Below are 24177 nucleotides of genomic sequence, written 5' to 3'. Positions count from 1 at the left end.
TCCTTGCTGCATGCAGTTGGAAACTTTCTACAATGGTCTCAACCCAAGCACTAGATTGATGGTAGTCGCTTAAGCAAATAGGGCCTTGTTATCTAAGTCTTACAACGAGACTTATGAAATTTTGGAGAGGATAGCCAATAATAACTATCAGTGGCCATCAACTAGATAAACTGCAGTAAGAGAACCAATAAGAGTCCATAACGTAGATCCCTTGACGGCATTGTCAGCCCAAGTAACCTCATTAACAAATATAGTAAAGACTATGACTACTGCTCCAGCAACTGTCAACCAAGTTGCCAGGGTCTCTTGTGTTTATTGTGGAGAGGGCCACTTATTTAACAATTGTCCTGAAAATCCAGTGTCAATCATCTATGTGGGCAACTTCAATAGACAGAACCAGAACAATCCATATTCAAACACTTACAATCCTGGATTGATACAACACCTGAACTTTTCATAGAGTAATCAGAATCAGCCTGCTTCAGCACCCATGGATAGAACGGACCTGCACAACCACCTGGATTTTATCAACCAAATCAAGGGCAGAGAAGCATCAACAATGATCAACTCAGCTCCCTTAAAGCTTTGATTAAGGATTATATTGTGAAGAATGAAGCGGTTGTCCAAAGTCATACTGTATCTTTCAGAAAACTGGAAAATCAAATTGGACATTTTGCAACAGTATTAAGCAACAGACCTCAAGGTAGTTTACTCAACAACACAGAGGACCCAAGAAGAGAAGGAAAAGAACATTGTAAAATAATTAACTTGAGATCTGGAAATGATGTTGATAGTCTAGTTGGTGTACCAAAAAGAAGAATTGAGTCCAACAAAGGCCAAGAAGACACTCAAGTAGAGGAGGAGTCACAGTCTTCAACTTTTTAGAATGCAAATCCGCACAGTTCTGCTACAACATCTGCAGAAAGTTATGATCCAACACCTGGTGGTGAGGAAGCTACAGCATCAACAACAACAAACCCGAGTAGAGCAAAAGAGAAGCAGATTGCACAACCTGCTGCAGCACAGTAGTTTAGGCACCCACCACTCTTTCCTCAAAGGTTCCAGAGACAACAACAAGACAAGTAGTTCAGCAAAATTTTAGGAGTGCTAAAACAATTATATATCAATATCCCTTTTGTGGAAGCTCTAGAGGAAATGCTGAATTATGTGAAATTTTTGAAAGATATTTTGACAAAGAAGAGAAGACTTGGAGAATTTGAAACAGTTGCTCTAACGCAAGAGGGTAGCCGCATGCTTCAGAGTAAGATACCGCAAAAGATGAAGAATCCAGGAAGCTTCACTATCCCATGCTTTATTAGTGTTTAAGCAATTGGAAGTTAGTGAATGTAGACCAACAACAGTGACTTTACAACTTACTGACAAATCTCATGCCTATCTAGAAGGGAAGATTGAAGATGTATTGGTAAAGGTGGATAAATTTATTTTCCCAGTGGATTTCTTAGTGCTAGACTTTGAGGCAGACAAAGAAGTGCCAATTATTCTAGAGAGACCTTTCTTATCCATAGGAAAAACTCTATTTGACATCCGAAAAAAAGAGCTAACTATGCGGGTCAATCAATGCTGGTTACATTTGATGTGCTAGAAGCTATGAAAAGTCCAGATGAGATTGAAGATTGTAATATTATCAGTGTCGTGGATTTTATTGTAACAGAGAGATTACGCAGTTGCTGTAGTAAGAAAGAAATCAATGTTGTAACATTCAAAAAACTTGATGATAAATATCGTGGAGCAGCCAACATAGCATGGTCAAGAGAGAAGCAACTCGTGAGAAATGACAAACATTTTGAATCTTTAGCCCTCTTAAATAGATCAAGAGAAGAGCTTGGTAGATGTATTAGGGCGATAGTGGAAGGCTATTGGATAAGGGATCCAACATGAGAAATCAAGGATGGTCAGGCTGAAGGACCTAAAATCAAGCGTTAATTGGGAGGCAACCCAATGAGTAGGAAAGTTATTTTAGATTTTTCTTTCAACATTAAGTCTAATTTTGCATATTTTTAATTCACAGTTTTTGTTATTTTGAATTTATTATTTAATTTCTTTTCTTCTTTTTTATTTTCTTGCAGCATATATATATATCTAAAAGGGCTAAGAAACTAACATGAGTTGTTACAACATTACATTGGGCAATGATTCTCATACATCAGGACAATTTGTTGTTGTTACCGTAGCATCAAAATTGATTGCTGCAGTAGGGATTTTTTTACCGTTGCAGTGACAAAGTTGTGTCCTTTTCGGCGTATAATATACTGTTTCGAAGCTTGCGATGAGATGAACAAAATCCAAAACTGCAGAAGCTGTTCTGCCCCATGGTTGAACCGGAAATTTTATTTCTTTCTTGGTCATTTCCTAGTTTTAAGATTTTTCACTATTTTTCCTGATTCTTCTAGAATTTTTATCTTTTTTTACTAGAACTCGGAATTGAGTTCCTTTTTTTTTCCTTTTTTTATTTTGATTAGGAAAATTTAATTATCATATTAGAATTTGGATTTACCTATTTTAGTAAATTCACGTTTTTTAGGCTTGTTATAAAAGAGGCTCAAAACCCGAGTTTTATCTATTCAGACTTCACAACAAAACTTATTATTATTCAAAAACCTTTGTCTACGTTTCTGTTTCGTCACATGGTCTTTTGAATGGCTAAACTAAGAATCATAGAATTAATATCATTTCATTCTATTGTCTACTGTGTTGCTAATAGTTAAAGATAGTGGACAAATGACGTTAAGAGGAAAAAAATACAAACAGAAATTAAGCTCTGCATTTTTTTAAGCCTCTGATGTTTTTTAGTTCATTAATTTCAATAAACAACGAAGACTCAACTAACAAAAACCATTTAAGAAACACTATCGGGTCAAGTCTGGCATACAAAGTATGTCAAGATTCTAAATAATAAATTGCCTATTTAGTCAATTAATAGAGCGTCAAAGATTGTTAAGTCAATTAATATATCAGGTAACTGTACTGAGTAAAATAGCCTGCTTAGATTAGATAGATCTATTATCAAATAATGAAGAATATTTATCGATCCAACTGAAATTAAAGAACCCAAAACATAAGATCAATTGTGATTTATTAATGACATTTCCAAATACAGAATCAATCAAAGACCTCGCGAGAATTCACATCTCAACCACCACTTCTATGTATCGTCGTTAGTCCAGGAAAAGGAGGTAGATACAACCTAGAATATTGATAAGAATTCACAAATATGGCTGATGTCAAAGTCATTATACATGTTTATATGGCAAGAATCATCGCCGTTATAACTTTATGACATGCATAAATGGTAAGAAATCATAGCCATTATGAGTTATATATTTGGAAGATAAATCGACGCTTTATGATGATTGATTTCTTAATTTTATGTATTGCATTCTTTGAGCAATTTGAAATCATAAGAGTAAAATTCTCCATTGCTGTATGTTTCTCAGATATCATTCCAGTATTTCAAATCAATTACGAATGTGTACAGAAAAATCGACAACAATTTATAGTCTACGGGAAACGTAAATTCGTAGATTGATTATATCTAGAATTGAACTCCCAAATACAAATCTAACAAAGGAATAACCTCATCCAGATTAAACTGTCTAAATGAATTCCATCCTTACACGAGGTTTATTAAATATATATATATATATATCCAGAACAACCAAAAATAAAAAATAAAAAGCCTATTTTTTATCCTTAACCACAGAAACGATAAGAAATTCTACTTCAACGATCAAAGTATCACCATAAAGATATCCTCCTTTGTGGAGATCATCAAGCGACATAAAACAGGGGTAACCGCTCTCCCGAATTTCACTTGAAAACCAACAGCCGCCTGTAAAGAAATCTTTTTTTTTTAACTTAATTTGTCGTGTAAATATTTTAAAAAGATTATTATAAAATAAAAAAATATATAAAGAAATTTAATTCACTTCTTTGTTCGTCTATTCTGATCCGAGGATGGTCTAGCACTCGCATCTTGTATTCAGCGAACAGCTTCCTCTTAGATTGGAAGATATCGTCCGAACCTTGCAGTCTTACGTAAAATGATAGATAATTTCCCTTTGCTTTATCATCTTTATCATCTCCCATAGGACAAATCACAATTCTCCTGTGAATCCATAGCCAAAAAAATCCCAAGTAAATGTAAGTATTTATCAAACACTTCAGGTGTTGACCCTTTTCAAATGAAGTTAAGTAGGGAGTATGAGTTCGAGTCCATGGAACTTTTTTAAACTTTGAATATGAGTAGCTATCTCTCTTAATAAGGGTAATTCTCGACAGACTTCTGGACAACATGTACTACAAAGTGTATGTATCTGGAATCTTTATCTTTTAGAGAGCGAGAAAAAAAAAAGGAAAATTCAGCTGAAAGCACAAAAGTATTACCATTCTCTTCCTCCAGCATTAAACTCGCTAGAGCAGTACTCAGGATCTCTTAAATTTGAGAAATTGGCGATTTTCCATCGGAGAATATTTCCAGCTTGGGCAGGTACCTTAACAATGGAAACGGCTTCTCCTTTGCCAGTAGGCTTAATAACAAAAATCTCAGCTCCAAATACACAAGAGTCGTCAACAAGATATCCATTAGAAGGTTCTTTGAAAGCTTGAAGAGGAATTAATTTGTCAATACCGCATTCTCTCTTCATACTATGTAAACGAATCACCGCCCCATCATCATCTACACAAATTTAAATTAAATAAAATCGTTTTCATAATTAATTCAATAAGCGGGATGCATGGAACTAATTGCCATAACTAAAGAATATATTGCAGAATTGATATATCCTAATTGTCAAAATGGAGATCATAAATTCTTACACCGGATGGCCAAGTACTCGTTCTTGATTCGGTCTTGGACAAAGAATGTGAAGTTAACATAAACCTCCCAAGAATTATTAGGAAAATAAGTGCTTTCATCTAGTGCCAAATAAAGTGAAATATGGCCAGTCCCTTGCCCTTTTTTGTTCCCATTTGGGTATAGAATCAATCTCCTACCGCCAAAACACGGAATTTATGATTTTATTGTTAGTGAGCTAATTAATTAATTTGAACTAGAATCGTTAATTAATAACTACGATCAAAGAAAAGTAAATTTAAGCAGGTGAAAATCGGAACTCACCAGTTGCATTCTTGGGATTCATTTTTGGTTTTAAATATGGCAGATTCATATCTGTCTGCAACTGCCTTTGATAGTTGTGAGTACTTCTTTATTTCTAGCGTGTAGTGAGCTGGTGGAAGACCTCTTTTAACACTTGAAATTTCTGGGGAAAAAAAAAGTTCAAGGGACAAAATTAGTTGGATTAGCGTGTCTTTTTGTTTTTAGTTAATTGTATTAGAATCTCTTTTTGTAATTTAATTTCTATTTCAAATATACTTGAATTAATGACATAAAAAAAATTGCAGAAATCAAGCGGAATTGGGCAAATATTAAATCTTAGATCAGATCTAAGAACTGATAAGAGGAGAAAGAAAGAGGGTACCTTGCCCTATAGCCATAGCAGAATGGAGAGGATTAAGCAAAATGCAACTCAATTTGGCTAATAGCAATCGTATGCGGATTAAATGATTTAAATAAGACTCTGCATGTATAGAGTCAATTCATTCTGGCATATAAATGAATGGAAAGAGCGCAAAAGGTCAACGTTAATCAAGTAACGTAATTCTGCAACGAATTTATGTGAAAAAATAAAATTAAGATTTTTTTGTAAACCTTGACACGTTGGGAAAGGGACTCACACAAGTAGCACCAAATTAAACAGAAATAAAACTTTTTTTCTGTTTATATAATTAAAATAGGATGAGTACCACAAATAAATAGGCAACAAATAAACCAACAAAATCTAAAGAAATAAATCAACCACAAAAACACAGATTTTTACTTTGAAAATCTAAAGCGGGAAAAACCACAGAACTGTAATCCGATATAATCTTCCACTATATTAATGAGATTATAGCACAAATTCTTTTCTAGATAATACTAGAGGCTAATAACATCAAGAATCTCAATAATCTTTGGCTTACAGTAACAACCTAATATTTGTCTTTTTAATAAGTATCTCAAATAACAACTAACGAGAGAATAAAATAAAAATCAAGACTAGTAGAATTATAGAGTGCGATGTCAGGAACTTACTCTAAAACTTTGGGAGAAATTGAAGTTACTTTTGTCTTCCAATCAACCAATTAAAAATTGAAAATCTTACCCCCAAATTATTATAGTCAGCCATTGTCCTCTTCTCAGCTTCCTCTTTTGCCATGCACAAAACGTTGCTGCTACTTGCTTTTTATTCTTGGGAAAAGGACATCTATACCCTTAAAGTTTGGGAAAATGGTCACCAACACCCCAAGTTTTCAAAGAGGGACAATAAGTCCCTCTTTTGACCATTATATCATTTATCTCTATTATTCTAAAAAAATTGACTTCAAAATTTTTAGTAAATACAAATACCATAAAAATAATGTAATCTATGCTACGGCTAACAATATTAAAATATTTTAATATTTTAACAAAATTTTATTATGTAAATTATTATATTTATTTTACTAATATATTTTTGTTTATTGTAGAGATTTGAAATAAATATTTATATTAAATATATTCTACAATTAAAAACATTCTCACATAGTAATATTGTCAAAAATATTATTTTACATAATATTCAAAATAATTTAAAATTTTAATACATTTATTTTAATATTATAATTCTATTATCATAAAATTTATTTTAATATAATAAAATATATCTAATAGATTATAAAATATTAAAATATTTTTCAAATATTGAAATTATTTTAAAATGTATATATTATTACACTTATTTTAATATTATATTTCTATTTATTGTAAAATATTAGAGTCAATTTTTGAGGCTTATAGAGATAAAGGGTATAATGGTAAAAAAGGGGTCTTCTTGGTAACCATTTCCCCGTAGATATCCTTTTTTCCTTTATTTTTCTTTATATAGCCACGTTTTCAAAACCTAATTTCATGACAAATTTCATCCAAGTCCAAATTTTAATATTAATTGCACATTAAGCATGCATTTTTAGACCTTGGGCTTTTGAGCCCCTAAATGAGATGCACCCAACGTGACAATATAAGGGGATTCCATTAAATAAGAAAAAATACTTAAACCAGTATGTAATGAGCCTTATTTAAGCTAAGCAAATGATAAGATTGTAAATATTAACAAGGACATTGCTGATAAGGACATCCTTGACGTCATTAGCTAAGCCAATGCCCAAAATAAGGTTTAGATAAAGGGATAAGAATTCAGTGCCTATTTGATATGACTTATTTAAGTTCTTTCTGTATTTTTTATTATTGTTTGGTTATTTTTTTATTAGAGATTTTAAAGATTAATAAGTTATTTTGCCTTTGTTAGCAAAACTCGCATTTTGGACTTTTGGGAACTATAAGTTGAAAAACTTTTTTAAATGTTAAAATATTGAAAATTTCCTTTACTTACTTGACAACCTTTTTTCATTCCTTTCAGAACATAATTTTAAAGAACTTATCTATTAAATTAATTTGATAGTTTTTAATAAAAGCTCTCATTGACAACTAAATAATTAATTTTTTTTTTATAAAAACTGGTAAAAGTTCTACTAGCAAAAACTCTACTTAAATGAGCTCTATTTGAAAAGTTGTACCAAACGAAACATGTTGAGCTGAGTTTTTGCTAAGCATTAAATCAATAATTGTTAATTAAGAGAAATTTAATAAAGGGAAATTATCAGCCATATATCCTTAAATGACACCAGTATCAAACGTGTTATAACACTTTTCAAGTGTATCACTCGTATACCCTAAGTTGACAAAATACTTATGTCATCCACCAATCCGTTAACTTCCGTTAGAAAGTTAACAGAATTGTGGCAAATTAACTATTTCACCCTTGAAACTCAAAATGAGGTAAACAAATAAATTTACCCCAAAAATTAACATAAATTTTCAATACACAATTTTTTTTATTTTGTTATTAACAATACATTTTTTTATTAAAAAAATATGAGTTATTAATGGTACATATTATTACAATTATCCATAAAAAATATCTATATTATACCATAAAAATTATTAACAAATTATTTATAATTATACATATTATACCATAAAAAATTTCAATTGGAGCTTGGAAGAGTATATTCGGTTGTAAAGTAGCATTTGTTTAAGCAATTATTAACAATTATCCGATAAATGAGATGACATGTCATTTTTTATCAATATATATCATATGACAGGTCATTTTTTACTAGATAAATGGGATGACATGTCGTGTTTAAAAAAAGACTAGATTACCCTTATAATGTCAGCACTTGCAAACGACAATTAACGTATTGGTGGACGGTAGAAGTGTTTTGTTAACTTAGGGTATACGAGTGATACACTTGAAAAGTGTTGTAGAACGTTTGATACTGGTGCTATTTAAGGGTATATGACTGATAATTTCCCTTTAATAAAATAGAAAAATTTTAAATAATTCTAGTTATTGATTCAATACTCAACAAAGACTTAACTCACATTGAATATTATAGAAGCCTATAGGACTAACTCAATCAAAAACTAGCTTAATAATTGAGGATTGTCCAAGTCTTGTATACTTAACCATACTCAGTTGATGTAGAATATTTTTCCTAGCACCAATATCATGTGCAGGTCGGTCTTTTTGATGGGTCCTTACCATGTGGTAAGGGAATGTGGGTTAACTCTTACATAAGTTTATCTCTGATATCATATAACAGTTAACGAGTCTAACTCAACCCAAAAATTAACTCAAAAATTGAGGGTTATCCAAGTCATATATACTTAACTCAAATTCAATATTTAGTTGATGAAAAATATTTTTCCTAACAGATCTTAATACTAAAGAAAGACCATTTTTAAATGCCAACTTAAAATCAACAAAAAGTTTTGTGCACCTAGTACTAGAAAATGATTAATAAAGCTAAGCATTAATCACACATCAAGAAAAACATTAATAATTTGTTGATATTTGCACTCAATGGACTTGCGCCACCTGACCAAGTGTTTTCAAAATGTTTTCTTTTACTAATCACCTAAGTTCGAAAGTAGGATTAAAAAATCAATATGGATTTACCACTCCTATCTTTAAAAATAAATAATGAGTAAAACTTTGTTGATACTCCATAATGGCAACTTGATCTAGAATGACCTTAATTTGATCACAGGCTTATTGTATTGGTATTTATGGGGCAATTGCTAATATATATTTTCGAAGAACAAAATATACTAGCAAGGAGTTGATCTGATAATGATGCAGTGAAGAATTTGGAGAGTCTTGTCATTTTCTTAAGGTGTTGATATCTTCAAATGATGTGAACTGCCGAATTTGTCCTCGAATTTCTGTTGAACGTCTATAGTATTTTAATCGCTTTAGTATTGTTATCATATTTATATTTAAGAATGTATGCTAACCACCTTGAAAAAAAGTTATAACATTTCTTTAATTAGTTTATTTGAAGTCTTTGTTTATTTGTTTTATTGGCAATTGTTGACTTTATTGTATGCAGTGCAACTCTAACAAATGAAACGTACTAATATTGGCTAATTAGTTAATTAAAATTGACCATCCCTAATTAAAAATTAAAAATTAAAAATTAATCACCTAATCAAAATCGTTAAAGAATGAAATCTATTAATAATCTTGGCCAACAGCGGCTAAATTTATTATAATGACCTAACCTAACAAAAATTATTAAACAAATGAATTTATTATTAATATCCGCATTGGCTAATGATTTTATTGGCATTAATTACCGATCATGCTACAGTCATTCTTTAATGTCAATTTCTGAAATTTTCAAATGTATGAGAAGTCTCAACCTAAATGGGCCTAACTTGTGGGTATTTGATAATAGAGAAAGACTTGTATCGTTTTCATTTCTTCGGTCTTTGTTAAATCTTAAAATTATATATATAATATGGTACAAAATTAATTAATAATTGCCGATTGAAAGGCCAGTCGGACGATTAATTAATTAATCAAAGAATAAATCAGGTGGGCTTTTGATGTGAATGCATATCAGCACATGCGGATTAAAAGACTTAAATAAGACTAAGGAGGCAATTAAATAGTAAGCCATAAACTAGTCAACAAATATTGGTCAATGTCAATCATTTTAACAATAAATATAATATTTGCCGATTATGAATAACTATTATTATTTTTAGAGGAATATTAGTCATTGTTAAAGGCGGGGTCTTATCTGATGTACTTACCAGTCCCGTGTTATTCGCTAACACGCATCATTACATTGTCGTATAAAGTCTATACGTAATTAAGCTTATTTATGATCTCTCTTTGATAATTTCACAAGTATTTTCTAAGCTATTTGTCTTTATTTATATGTTCGTGGACAAGTCTCTAAATATTTTACACGTCGCATCATCTTCAGTTAACATTCCCTTAGCTAATAGAGCATAACTTTATCTTCGATGAGATTTATTAATTGACAACCTTAATAATTGTAGTCTTTGTCAATCGATTTATGGGGAATCCCTAAATTGACTGTATTAGAAAGGCTGTAATTTCACTTTCAGTACACGTACCCTTTAAATTATTCACATGAAATGAGAAACTCTTATGACATATTTGATCTGAAGAGAAGATGGAAAAAAAAAATCAGAAAAGGGATATATACACTCTCGACATTTGAGGAAATGATCACCCAAGGGTAGCTTTAGGTATAGGCGAACAAGACAGTCGTCTAAGGCCTCATATTTTAAGAATGCCTCATTTTTTGAGTATTTCCTTAATAATTCTCTAATTAATAAAAAAAATTTAATACGTATTTTAAGAAATTAAGAGTTATTTTTGATAAAAAAAATCTATTTTTGGAAATCTTAATTTTAAAGAAGTATAATTAATAATATTATTTAACCATTAGTTGATTCATTATTATTATTTCCAAAAAATTATTTACCTTTTTAATTATTCAATGTTAGAATCTTTGATTTTTAGTATTTGTTGGAATCTTTGATTTTTAGTATTTCTTTTAATTTCTATTAAAAACCTTATAATCTCAAGAATTAGTAAATGAAAAAAATTTCTTGTTCTTTTCTCTACAAAGAAAATTATTATATTCATTGGTTCATGTAAATAATTAGTTTTTTAAAATATAAAGTCCATTTTTATTTTTGAACATCAATTCATCATTTCAAAATTTTGTACTCTAGCATTTTAAATATTCTATTTGAAAAAAAATATTGTTTTTATTTATTTGTTTGTTTGTTTTTAACGGTTTTAATGGAATAAAAAAATATATCTTCTTGACTATTTTTTAGGTTTTATTTTTAAAATTTTTTATCTTTTTTATTATTATTGAAATTCAAAAATTAAAGATGAAATAAATTTTAATTCTTTTTATATGTCTTTGAGTATTGAAATTGTAAAATAAATAGAGGCCTCGTAAGAAAATTTCGCCTAAGGCCCCTCAAACTCTAAAGCTGGCCCTGTGATCACCAATATCATTAAATTTTGAAAAAGAGACACCAAGACCCTCTTTTAATGATTATATTCTTTACTTCTATTATCCCATAAAAATTGACTTTAAATTTTTTTTATAAATACAAATGTTATATAAATAATGTAATCTATGCAGTACACTAACAATATTAATATATTTTAATAGTTTAATAAATTCAAATATGTAAATTATTATATTTATTTTAATAATAAATTTTTATTTATTGTAGGATTTTAAATAAATATTTGCATTAAATACATTTTACAAGTAAAAAAATCTCACATACTAATAATATTAAATTATTATTTTACATAATATTCAAAATAATTTAAATTTTAATACATTTATTTTAATATTATGATTCTATTTATTATAAAATTTTCTTTAATATAATAAACAATATCTAATATATTGTAAAATATCAAAATATATTTTTTTTATATTGAAATTTTTCTAAAATGATATATTACTACATTAATTTTAATGTCATATTTTTATTTATTATAAAACACTAGAGTCAATTTTTTTCCGATAATAAAAGTAAAGGGTATTATAGTTAAAAGGGAGTGTTTGTGTCTCTTTTTTAAAACTTGGGGGCATTGATGACCATTTTCCCAAACTCTTAGGGTGTGGATATCCTTTTCCCGAAGAGAGAAATAAGTGGAGAAAGATGATTTTCATGTCCAATTAAACAATGAAAATAAGATTGACCCTTTTTTTTCACTCATTTTCACTTCCTCCCTTTCCTTTCCATTCACGTTCTCTTCTATCATTTCTTCCAACCAAGCATGAGCTTAAATGACGAAAGTTAATTAATTAGTAATTATCAGATACTGTAGGCTTGATTTACATCGACTTACCAATCACTGTAGTCATTCTATAACCATTTACAAATCATAAAACTACAAAACAATGGGTTCTTATGCCAAGGCAGAACTAGTATTTCTGGAATGGCCCGACCACCCCAAGTGGGAAAAAATGAGGAAAATTAAAAGAATTGAATAGAAAATTGACCCTTTTATGTAAATTCTACGTTACTGTGATAAACTCAAATGTAGTTACCATGATCTTTCACTTATTTTACGTGCTATTCTCTTATATTTTGTGACTACTTTTGAATTGTTGTAACTTATATATAATGTGACGTAGCAACTGCCCATTAAGGATCTCTAGTCATTTCCTAAAAAACGAAAGAAAAAATACAACGTATTTACATCCGTACACCACCAAAAATGATTTAACTGCAATCACCATCCAATATGCCCCTAATGATTCTTCTAACGTTAAAAAATTGTAATTTAATTGTTACTAAGGTAATTAAAAAGATCAACATCAATTTAAAACAGGAATGCGATATATGAAAGAATGAAATCAGATATCAGTCATAAGATTCCAGAGATATCATGTGTTATTAGAGATATTAAAAATTCAATACACATCCCAAATTTAAGAAGTCTGAAGTTTGAATCCCGCTCACATGAATGCAGTGGCAGTGCCCATTTTCAAATTTTTTTTATATATGATTTAATTATTTTGATTTTTGAATTGATTTATGCTTTTCTGAATTGAATAATATTTTGAACTTTAACTTATTGCCTGTTGATTATTATAAATAATAAAATAACAATGGTATGAAGCTAGTGGGTTAGTGGGTCTATAAAAGTAATATTTTGTAAATTATTATTATTATTTTTAGGATTTTGATGTGGCAAAAATCTTTAGTTCCTCTTTTAAAGTCTTTCACAATTAATTGTGCTTGTTTTTTACAATTACGGAGAAACATTACTCAAAAAAGCCACCACCACAACTCATAACGTTGTCCAAAGAAAGCAAATTATGGCTTAATCAAATGAATATTGAATTGATTCTTTGTTTGCCATGTTTATGTCCCAATGACTCATTTACAGATTAGCTAGTAAGAAAAATAATTGAGACTAACAATGATAAATTATATTCATTAGTTTATTTATTGTGACATTAGAATTGATTTTACCAGTTGTCACAACTACAGTAAAAATGATATTTTTTATTATGAATTTTGTGAAAAAAATTATCTATGAAATCGAATGGAAGATCAATGATTGAATGATAGTCTTGTTGTACACATAAAAAACATATATTTTTTAGTCTTGATAATAATATTATTCTTCAACATTTTATGAAATCAGAGCAATCACAAATTTTAAATTAACTGAGAACATATCAAAGAAACTAAAAAAACAAATCTGATCAATGAAATCAAGAAAAAAGAAAAAGGATTTGACATATAGAGATAACGTGGTTCAGTAACAAAGCACCTACAACCAGAAGTAAAAAATAGCAAGGCTTAGAACTTTTATTGAGTAGGATCAATTACTGAGGGATCTTGAGATACAAAGATTAAATCTTTCTTACAGAGAATTTTCTATCTCCCTTTTTAAATCACTCAAAATCTTCAACTAATGTACTGCTACAATCGGCTTGTTCCTTTTATAATTAACTTTAGAAACCAGTTGTCTGTTGTAATAGCTTCATCCAACAATGGACCCCACACACACCAGCTCAACTTCCCACCTTAGCAACAAATAACATAATGTAACCAATTAGCTTCACAAATCTCCACCTTAGTTTTATTCTATTCAATTTTCACCCAATCTTTGTTTCAACGGTAGAAAGTTTGGCCTGCAAGCTAACAATTCCAATCAAGTTCAATGGATCTCTGAACTTGAATGTAGGTAATGGGTTTGTTAGCATGTTTGCAGGATTGACCTTTGAGGGAATCTTGACAACATTCACCACACTATTGCCCATTTCATCTCTTATATAGTACATCTTTATATTGACATGCTTTGTTCTCTCATGATATTTGGGGTTCTTACTCAGCTTTATGGCACTAGAAATATCACAACTAGTAGAGATTGACTATTGCTAAAACCCTAATTCAGACAATAAGCCCTGCAGCCATATTGCTTCCTTAAGGTCTCTGTAAGAGTAATGTACTCTTCCTCAGTTGTTGAGAGAGCAACAAATGACTATAAAGATGCTTTCTAGCTTACTACACCACCACACGTAGTAAAAAAAAAACTAGTGATGTAGCTTCTATTGCATTCCAAGAATCCTAGTTGCAGCACCGAAATCCTTTATTTTAAGCTTAGAGTTTGGACTCTCTTGAGTCTTTTTAGTTCTTTTATTTTTTTACATGCTATGAGTATGTCATCAACATGTAGTAGAAGATAGATACCGTCACCAGAAAGCTAGAGCTCTGTAGTATGCGCAACTATCATATTGACTTCTACAGTGCTCATGTTTGATTGTGAACTCATCAAACCTTAAGTAACATTGTCTTGGTGACTGCTTCAAACCATGTAAGCTCTTCCAAGGTAAATGAATCATTATCTTCAGTCCCTTCTTTAATAAAATCCTCTTATTGAGCCATTAGTAACTCTTGATTAAGGTTACCATGCAAGAAAGCAGTCTTAACATCTATTTAATCTGATTTCAGATTTATAAGATGTAGTAATGGCCAACAAAACCCTTATAGAACTAGATTTAACCTCTATTGAAAATACTTTATTAAAATCTACTCCACCCTTTTGTGAACACCCCTTAGCCACAAGCCTAGCTTTGTATCTACGAGGTTCAACACCAGAAATTCCTTCCTTGAGTTTATAAATCCATTTACAGCTAATTAATTTCTTGTTTGAAGTTTTTTTAACTAAGACCTAGGTATTATCCTTCTTGAGTGAAGCTATTTCTTCTTTTATTACAGCAAGCCATCTTGATTTCTCATTACTTCTTTTAGCCTCCTTGAAGTCCTATGTTCTTCACCACTCACTTCATCTGCAAATCTAAGTGCATAGGAAATCAGATTGGCAATGCCATATCTTTTTGACATTTTAGGGACTCTTCTTTGTCTATCCCTTGTAGGATGATAGTTGTCCAATTATGATGATTTGTAGGCACCTTGAGGAGATTTAAAGTCACTTTCTTTAGCTCCCTGACTACTGACAAACTCCGCCTCCAACTCATCATCATTATCTACATTGATTGACAGTAAAGAGTGTACATTTAAAAAATCTAAAATTATCAATTTTTTACTTACAATGTTGATTAATGCACTCATTATTTTTAAATTATCTTAACTTTCCCCTAATAAATTTTTATGTTAAAATTTATTTACAATATGTTAATTTTTATATTGTAAATACTTCATGAATAATGAGGGAATTGAAACTAAAAGCGGGAATAAAGAAGAATTATTGAAGCCATTAATGCATTTATTAAGGAGATGTAATTAATAAAAAATATATATTTCAAAAAAAGGCAAAGTGGGCCATGACTATTGTGATAGTCAACTATCAGATATTTTCAATGTATAAAAAATTATAAAAAATAAAATAAAATAAAAAATAAAAAATGAAAGAAGAGGATCGTTCTTGCCTATGAAAGGCAAGGGGATGCAGGCAGGGGGTAGAGAAGAGAAGAGAGGAAGCTAAGACTGAGACTTAAAAGATATTTCTTATTTTGTGTAATTCATTCTGTTATAATATTTTTCGGAGGTTTGTTAAAGAAAATGAATTTTTTGTTCTTCAATTGAGTGGCTTATTTTCTGAACTAAGGTGAAAGGTGAAGCTTAATTATTTAAATTATTAATTATTTACTCTCTCAAGTAAGTCTTAAAATTTATTTTATTTATTGTATGTTTCTACCTTACCACTTTCTTTTACAGCATGTTAATTTATAGATCTAAATCTCTTCATATTTATATGGTATTTTTATATAATATTGACACTTCAATATACTTGTGGCACATTAGGTATTTGGTCCCATATTTATCATAGTAATGGTTAGCTAAAAATTAAATGGCATAATAATTAATTGGCCAAATAAATGTAAAACACAAATATGAGAGAGTGTTATAATCATAATTTGAAATCCGAGAGTGGATCCCAAAACCTTAGCATAATTTTAGATTAATCCCTATTAATTTCTTTTTCCATATTTAATTTTCTTTATTTAATAATTGACTACTAGATTTTAAATTCATTGTGGTTCGACCCCGGACTCACTATGTCATCCTATAACTAGAGATACTCTTATACTTGGGAGTAAACAACACTTTTGAATTGTATCAAATTTTTGGTACAGTTGCCAGGGAGTTTTCTAAATTTGGTATCATTTGTCTTAGCTTCTATCTTTTTCATTTTTGTAAAACTTTAGTTAGCAAACCTCTTTTCTTAAAATTTTAATATCATCTGAAAAATTTGTTAAAAACTTCACTTTGACCCATAAACTTTTGGAAATCAATCCTTAAACCGTACTGGAACTTAGATCTTTAGACTATGACTTATTCCTTGGACTTTGGACTTGAAGACTAAATGAACTTTGACCTTTGAATTTTGTGGACGTAAAGGACATGGACTTGGACCTTTTACAATTACCATTAAGGCCTAGAAATTAAATTGATTATCTAATAAGATAATCAGTCGGTAATTCTTAAAAGTTGTTAAAAAAAAAAGAGTCCACACCTTGAGGTAAGTATTCTTTCCTTTCATTCTTTTTAATTTTTGCAATTTATTTTTTGTAATTTATTTTTTGTTATTTTATATGGTTGGTTAACCGCCTATCATGTTAATTTTTATGTTTAATTATTCTTGTACATTAATTTGTGTAATTTATGTTTTATATTTTATTATATGGATGGTTCTGAAATACTACCTGAATTATTAAAATTTGTTAATTGTTCCTTTAATTATTTTATTTATGTGGCTGGTTTAACCATCTAATATTTTAATTTCATTTAATTAATCAATTAATTTATTTTACTTCACAATTATTTGTTTTTAATTTCTATACAGTTATATTATTTGTTTATTTAAATTTCATTTTGTTCTAATTGTGCAATTTTCATTTGGTATTTTATGCATTATCCATTTATTTGTGCATCATCTTCTTAATTTAACATACATATTTAGCATTGCATGCAATGTTGGTCTCGCATAGATAATGGTAGATTAATTAGAATATTACCTTCACCACCCTTAGACATGGCCGACATTGGAGCTAATTACTTCTCAAAACACTTAGATAGCCAAGCCTTACAATATCTTTATGATCAGCTTTGGACACTTAGAGATTTCATGCATCCTACAGAATAAGGTCACCATCATGCATAATTTTTCCTCCTGACTCATCTCGTTTTAATTTCAAACCTAGTATCATTCAACTTTTACCTACATTTCATGGTTTTGAGTTAGAAAACATATAATTGTGTTTGAGGAAATTTGAAGAAGTTTGTAACACTTGTACTGATCAAAATTGTAGTATGAACATAATCAGACTAAAGTTTTTCCCTTTCTCATTAAAGGAAAAAGCTAAAACTTGGCTACAAAATCTTAGGTTCTATCAGAACTTGGGATGAAATGCAAGCACAATTTTTGAAAAAATTATTCCCACCCCAAAGAATAAATTTTTTCAAAAGACAAATCACCACCTTTACTCAAAAATCTAGGAGGACTTTTTACCAATGCTAGGATCAGTACAAAGAGCTATTAAACATTTGCCCACACCACAATTTTGAAACATGGAGGTTGGTATCTTATTTCTACAAGGGACTAACATCCCAAAGTAGACAGGTCATCAAAATAATGTGTAATGGTGAATTTAAGGACAAAAGTCCTGAAGATGCATTAGATTACCTTTGCTATATAGTAGAGAATGTACAACTCTGGGATATAGTTAGGTCTTATGAGTCATCGAGTAAACCCTAGTCATCTCCATTTACTAGAGGCATATATGACACAACTTAAAAGTAATTTTTAACTCCCAAATATAAGAGTGTCTTGTTGTATTATAACTCGGTGAGTCTGAGGTCGATCCACAGAGAAAAGATTTAATTTGTTTATTTTATTTTAACTAAAAATTGAAATTAAAACTTAAATATAAACAACTTAATTTAAATGAAACTATGAAATTGAACTAGTTAGGGTTATGGATCCACTCTTAGAAGTAAATAAAACTTAATAAATTCTTTTTGCCCTTTTTTTAGATTTATTGCCCAAAAGATTAATTATATAAATTATTATTATTTTCCCTTTGATTTTATGATGGATTAAGTATTTATTGTGCCAAAATTTAATTTGTCTACAATAAGTCAAAATACCATTTTACCATACCTTATTTTAAGATATTAAGAATTTATTGTGCCAAATTCATTTGTTTGTCTACAACAAATCAAAATTTCAAAATATAAAATATGTATAAAATTAAATAGAAAATAATTTAATTTATAAAATTAAAAATAGAATTTGCTTAAATCATATTTATTTCCTAAGAGTTTCACCTTCCCCTAACTAATATCATTTAGTTAAGCATAATTAAAATAAAAAGAATTACTAAAATTGAATTACTTATAATTAAAAGTAATAAAAACAACTAAAATTGGAAATAAAACTAATTTTATTTATAAAAATAATTATACAAAATATTAAAAACACACCTGGAAATCAAGATTACAAAGAGATGGAGAGAATTTGAGAAGAAGAGAGTTGTAGAGAGATGATTAAAAACATAAAAATGAGGCTCTATTCATAGAAAAATAAATTCATAATCCAGTGCTTTGCGGTCCATCATAAGCTTCATGCATGTGCTCCTCACAAGCTTTAGATCAAGATCCAATGGCTGGTCAAACTTCAAAAGTCAACATCACATGTGGCATCGTTTGACTCGTCCGATTTGCCCAAAGAACGGTTGAGATTTGGCGGGTTAATGGGTGGATCGGGTCGACCCAAATACAAAGATTCGGATCCTACAACTTGCTTCACCAACCATTGCCACGTGGCACAATCATGGCCATTGAATCATGAACGGTTGAGATTTAGTCAAAATTGCCAGCTATCCCATGCACTCATATCTATTGTAAGCTCATTTCATCATTTAATAAGTGCTCGGTCAATAGGAAAAGTCAACTTTTTTTATACAAGCTCAACTTTAAGTCGACCTTGACTGATCTTAAGGTTTTCGGACCTCTGAAATCCAAATTTGACCTCCGTTTATCTGTTTGGAGCCTTGAATTACGTGAAATTAATATTTTTCCTAATAAACACATAAACATACACAAAATTAAATATATTTAAAACATAATTAATAATTCCTAATATATTACATAAACACAAATATAAATTTACCATAAGCATAAAATAACATATTATCGCTTGATAATTAAACAATTTTTAATACTAATGAATATACAACCTAATGAAGATCATGACCTTCAAGACAAATTTTCATCTTTAGGTAGAAAAATCGAAGCATTAGAGTCGAAAATGAATGATCATGTAATGTATATTCAAGATATTTCATGTCATGTTTGCGATTGTATTGACCACTTTATGTGGAATTGTCTGACAATGCCAGCTTTGAAAGAAAGTTTGCAACAATAGGTAAATGTCGTTAAGAATTTCAAAAAACCGAATCCCAATCCATACTCCAAAAACTGCAACTCTAGTTGAAGAAACCACACAAATTTTAGTTGGAGAAATGACAATCATGCACAACCTTCACAATAAGCTCCTTCACGTCAGAATTTCCAGAACTTCCAGAATTATCCACCATATGTTCCACCTCCAAGAAAAAACTCTAGAAGAAACATTGCATCTATTCATTGAAAAATAAGAGTTTATCAATAACCAAATCATGCAAACCTTAACCAATTTGATAAAAGCTGTCTCTAAACTTACATCATCTCTCACCATACATGAAAAGGGTAACTTTTTCCCAAAAAATACAACCCTAATCATAAAGAACCGAAGGACCTGCTCGAAAGAACAACCTGAACCAAACCCCAAGAGTCAACAACATCCTCAAATAGGTAATATAGGAAACCAAAGTATGAGCCAAGTCAAATTGGTTATAACCATTTGTGGGTTGTAAAGTTGTCGAAAACCATATTTTAAACCCTCTAAAAATAGTAGGGATTCAATTTTAGAGAATAGAGAAGAGTCTGTTGAACTTTCAACCCATGAAGAAATAGCCAACTCTCCTCATGTACCCCATTTCCTCAAGCACTAATCAAGCCAAGAAATCAAACCACAGTCCAGAGATTTATAAAGCTTTTAAATAAGTGAAGGTTAACATTCCTTTGCTAGACATCAATAAACAGGTACCATCTTATGCTAAATTTCTGAAAGTCTGTGCATTGTGAAAAGGAAATATAAGGTGCAAAAGAAGGCTATTCTAATAGAATAGGTAAGTTCCATTCTCTCAGCTAATAATGCCTTAAAATAAAAGGATCTTGGTTGTCTAACTATTTCTTGCATTATTGGGGATCATAAAATTGGATATGTTGTACTTGATCTTAGTGCCAGTATTAATTTGCCTCCTTACTGAGTGTACCGACAATTCAATCTTGGTGAGTTAAAACCAACATCTACCACTCTTTTTCTTACTGATAGATCGATAAAGATACTAAAAGGGAAAATTGAAGATGTATTAGTCCAAGTTGATAAATTCATATATCTTGTGGATTTTGTTATTTTAAAAATAGAACCAATTGCTGATGAATGTAAGTAAATTCTTATCATATTAGGTTGACCATTTTTAACTACTACTAATGCTTTGATTAATTACATGATGGAGTAATGAAATTATCTTTCAGCAACATGATGTGGAACTCAATGTGTTGAACATGTGTAAACGGCCTCGCAACACAGAAGATGAAGATAGTGAGAATAAGGATATTGAACTCATTGAACCAATTATTGAGGAGCAAATTTAGGATGAGAAATTTAGAAACTCTATGGAAATTTATTTTGCCAATTCTTTTAAACCAAGTAAGGAATCAGAATGTAATATTGTTAACATATGCTCAATGCTTGCTTCTACACAGGTACCTGAAGATGATTGTGGCCAATTGAACTTTGAAGACACGATATACCTTAGAGAGACAAAGGAAGAGAAAGCACCAAAACTGGAATTTAAAACCCTTACCAGAAAGTTAAAATATGTGTACCTCAAAGATCAACAAACCGATCCAATGGTAATTTCTTCCCAACTTACAAGCGACCAAGAAGAGAAAAATGCCAAGAATTATAAGGAGTGGATGGAAATCTTTCATGACAAGCGTATCACAAGGAAATCTTTTAGATCAAGGCAAAAAGTGTTTTTTTTCAACTCTCTCCTACATCTATTTCCAAGTAAGTTACATTTTTGATGGTCTGACTCATTTATTGTTCATAGTATTTTTCCATATAGGGTCGTAGAAATTAAAAATCCAAAGGACGATATTACATTTAAAGTTAATGATAAAAAATTGAAACCATATCTGGAATACCAACCAAGTGAAGCAGACACCGAAATCAATTTGAGTGACCCACCAAATCTTAATTAAGTCTTTTGTCTTAACTTTTTGTCATTTCGTTTTAATGTTACTTCATCGTATGAATTGTTTGATTTTTCTTTTTTTTGTCTTAACTTTTTGTCATGTTCCAATTAAGTGTGTTGTTTGACAATTATGTTCATCTTACAGCTTTTTATACATGTCATGAGTGCTTATATGAGAAGAATCGTTTTCAATCATGTTAAAGAACTTTTACGAGTAAAATTTCGCCTAAGAAGCTTAATCTACATTTGTAAATCACATCCTATTTGGGATCTACGATCACCGGTGTTAGTATCCCATATTGAAGATCTAGAAAGACAACTTAAGGAAATAAAGGGTACTATTTGTTAACTTTAATTGAAACTTGAGGTAAATTCAATAAAAGGATGAAGGTCAGTTATATGTTTAATTATATTCATTGTGTTTTTATTTTTCTTTTTTTTTATTTTTCGTCACTTTTGACTTGATTTTGCAGATTTGATTCATTTCCTTGATATGTTTTGATCTACTTTCTCGTATAAATAGCGGATAACGATACTCTATTGTAGGCTCTGGGGAAGTCGGAATAGGAGAGCACTCATCTTGGGGTGGGCTTACTACTTAGATGCTTTCAGCAGTTATCCGCTCCGCACTTGGCTACCCAGCGTTTACCGTGGGCACGATAACTGGTACACCAGAGGTGCGTCCTTCCCGGTCCTCTCGTACTAGGGAAAGGTCCTCTCAATGCTCTAACGCCCACACCGGATATGGACCGAACTGTCTCACGACGTTCTGAACCCAGCTCACGTACCGCTTTAATGGGCGAACAGCCCAACCCTTGGAACATACTACAGCCCCAGGTGGCGAAGAGCCGACATCGAGGTGCCAAACCTTCCCGTCGATGTGAGCTCTTGGGGAAGATCAATATTGCTTCGATCTGAGATCTTGGAATTGGAATAAGTTCGACAGCAGATCACGAAATCTTAGTGATCTTCTCTATCTAATGAATAGGGAGTTCGTTTTGAAATCGTCTGCCCTACACCACCCCCCGAGTATACGCTTCAATAGGAATCACACAAGGGTAGATTGATACAATATAAACCTCTAGTAAAATACCCGCATGTAACCCAACAGATAAAGTACATTACATAGTCCATTTTAGGGATAGGCGACTTACTCGTTCAGTGACTTTGGCACTGGACGTTCCCAAAATTGGTACTATCGGGTCAAGTGAATTCAATAATAGACACTTGTTGGCATTCCAGCCTTCCTTATCTTTTTAGGACTTAACCAAAAGAGAATCTGGTACTTCTTTTTCTTGGTCCTGAATATCTAAATAGGGCAAACCGCCCTGTGGATATCTTTCCTTCAGAACAAAAGAATTCGAATTATGCTTGGTCAACTAGAATGTGTATTATCCATACAGGGGATCTTCCAATTGAGAAGATCGATCGACCTGAGATAAAGAGAGTGGTCTATCTATTTTATTTAGTTATTGAGTAAAATTAATGATTCATTATTGGAGCAGATAGCAACAACCATTTCATCCGACATGCGTATTTTTTATTTTGCAATAGATTTACATCTTTATCTTTCATTAATGGAAATTTTTTAATGTAATTCGTAATAGCTCTGGTGGTTCGCTGTTCATTATTTTCAGTTTCTCACAATAACTGAACCCCATAATCAAGCATGGAAGAAATACAATACAAATTACATAAGCGTTTTCCTTTTCTCCTTCAAAATGCTCCTAAGAAGATTTATAAAGGTCATTGTGAAGAACTGCATTTGTTAATGATCAATAAGATTCCTACTGACATTTGTTGGTTAATTGAAGTAAAAATGCAATTGGTAGGTGAGTTATCTAATCCATTTGTTTCTTACATACCTGATTTTGATAAAAACACATTTGCTAAAAGAAAAAGAGATAAGTGACTTGGCTCTAAATATCCTAAATGTGTAAGAGTTGCTTGCAATAATCCACGTTACAAAACTTTAAGAATGGTTTTTGTAAATCGTGAAGATAAAATCAAATTTGTTAATGATAGCATAAGAAAATAATCATCAAATGATATCTTTGAGATGTATCTGAGCAAATACGTGTAATGTGAGATTCATAATTTATGAAAGTTGTTTTAAAACGAAAGTGCATAGTTTAGTCTTGAGAATCTGACTCTAAAGAACCATGTTTGCCAGTTTATAAGAAAATTGAATGAGAAGCTTATCCTGGACCCATAAAGGGCGTTCAAGTGATTACTGGAAGTAAAATCAGAGGAAGATGTGAGCCACAATCACAATTATCAGTAAATATCCTTTTATTTTACTATTCTTTT

At 30.6% G+C, this 24177-nt stretch overlaps 1 protein-coding gene across 1 annotated transcript; it reads right to left on the bottom strand.

The window, feature by feature from the left end:
* Positions 1 to 3508: 3508 nt before the first annotated feature.
* On the bottom strand, positions 3509 to 5635 carry LOC127902630 (uncharacterized). The gene is made up of 6 exons (XM_052442294.1): positions 5499 to 5635; positions 5138 to 5279; positions 4837 to 5009; positions 4405 to 4696; positions 3948 to 4126; positions 3509 to 3850 (listed from the first exon to the last, which is right to left on the bottom strand). Exons 1-6 carry the CDS (start codon positions 5512 to 5514, stop codon positions 3699 to 3701), a joined length of 954 nt encoding a protein of 317 aa, XP_052298254.1. The 5' UTR covers positions 5515 to 5635; the 3' UTR covers positions 3509 to 3698.
* Positions 5636 to 24177: the final 18542 nt, after the last annotated feature.

This window comes from Citrus sinensis, chromosome 5 (genome assembly GCF_022201045.2).
Source record: "Citrus sinensis cultivar Valencia sweet orange chromosome 5, DVS_A1.0, whole genome shotgun sequence".
Classification (NCBI taxonomy): Eukaryota; Viridiplantae; Streptophyta; class Magnoliopsida; order Sapindales; family Rutaceae; genus Citrus; species Citrus sinensis.
The sequence above is the reverse complement of the archived record's forward strand: the minus strand, read 5'-3'. Positions and strand labels throughout refer to the sequence as shown.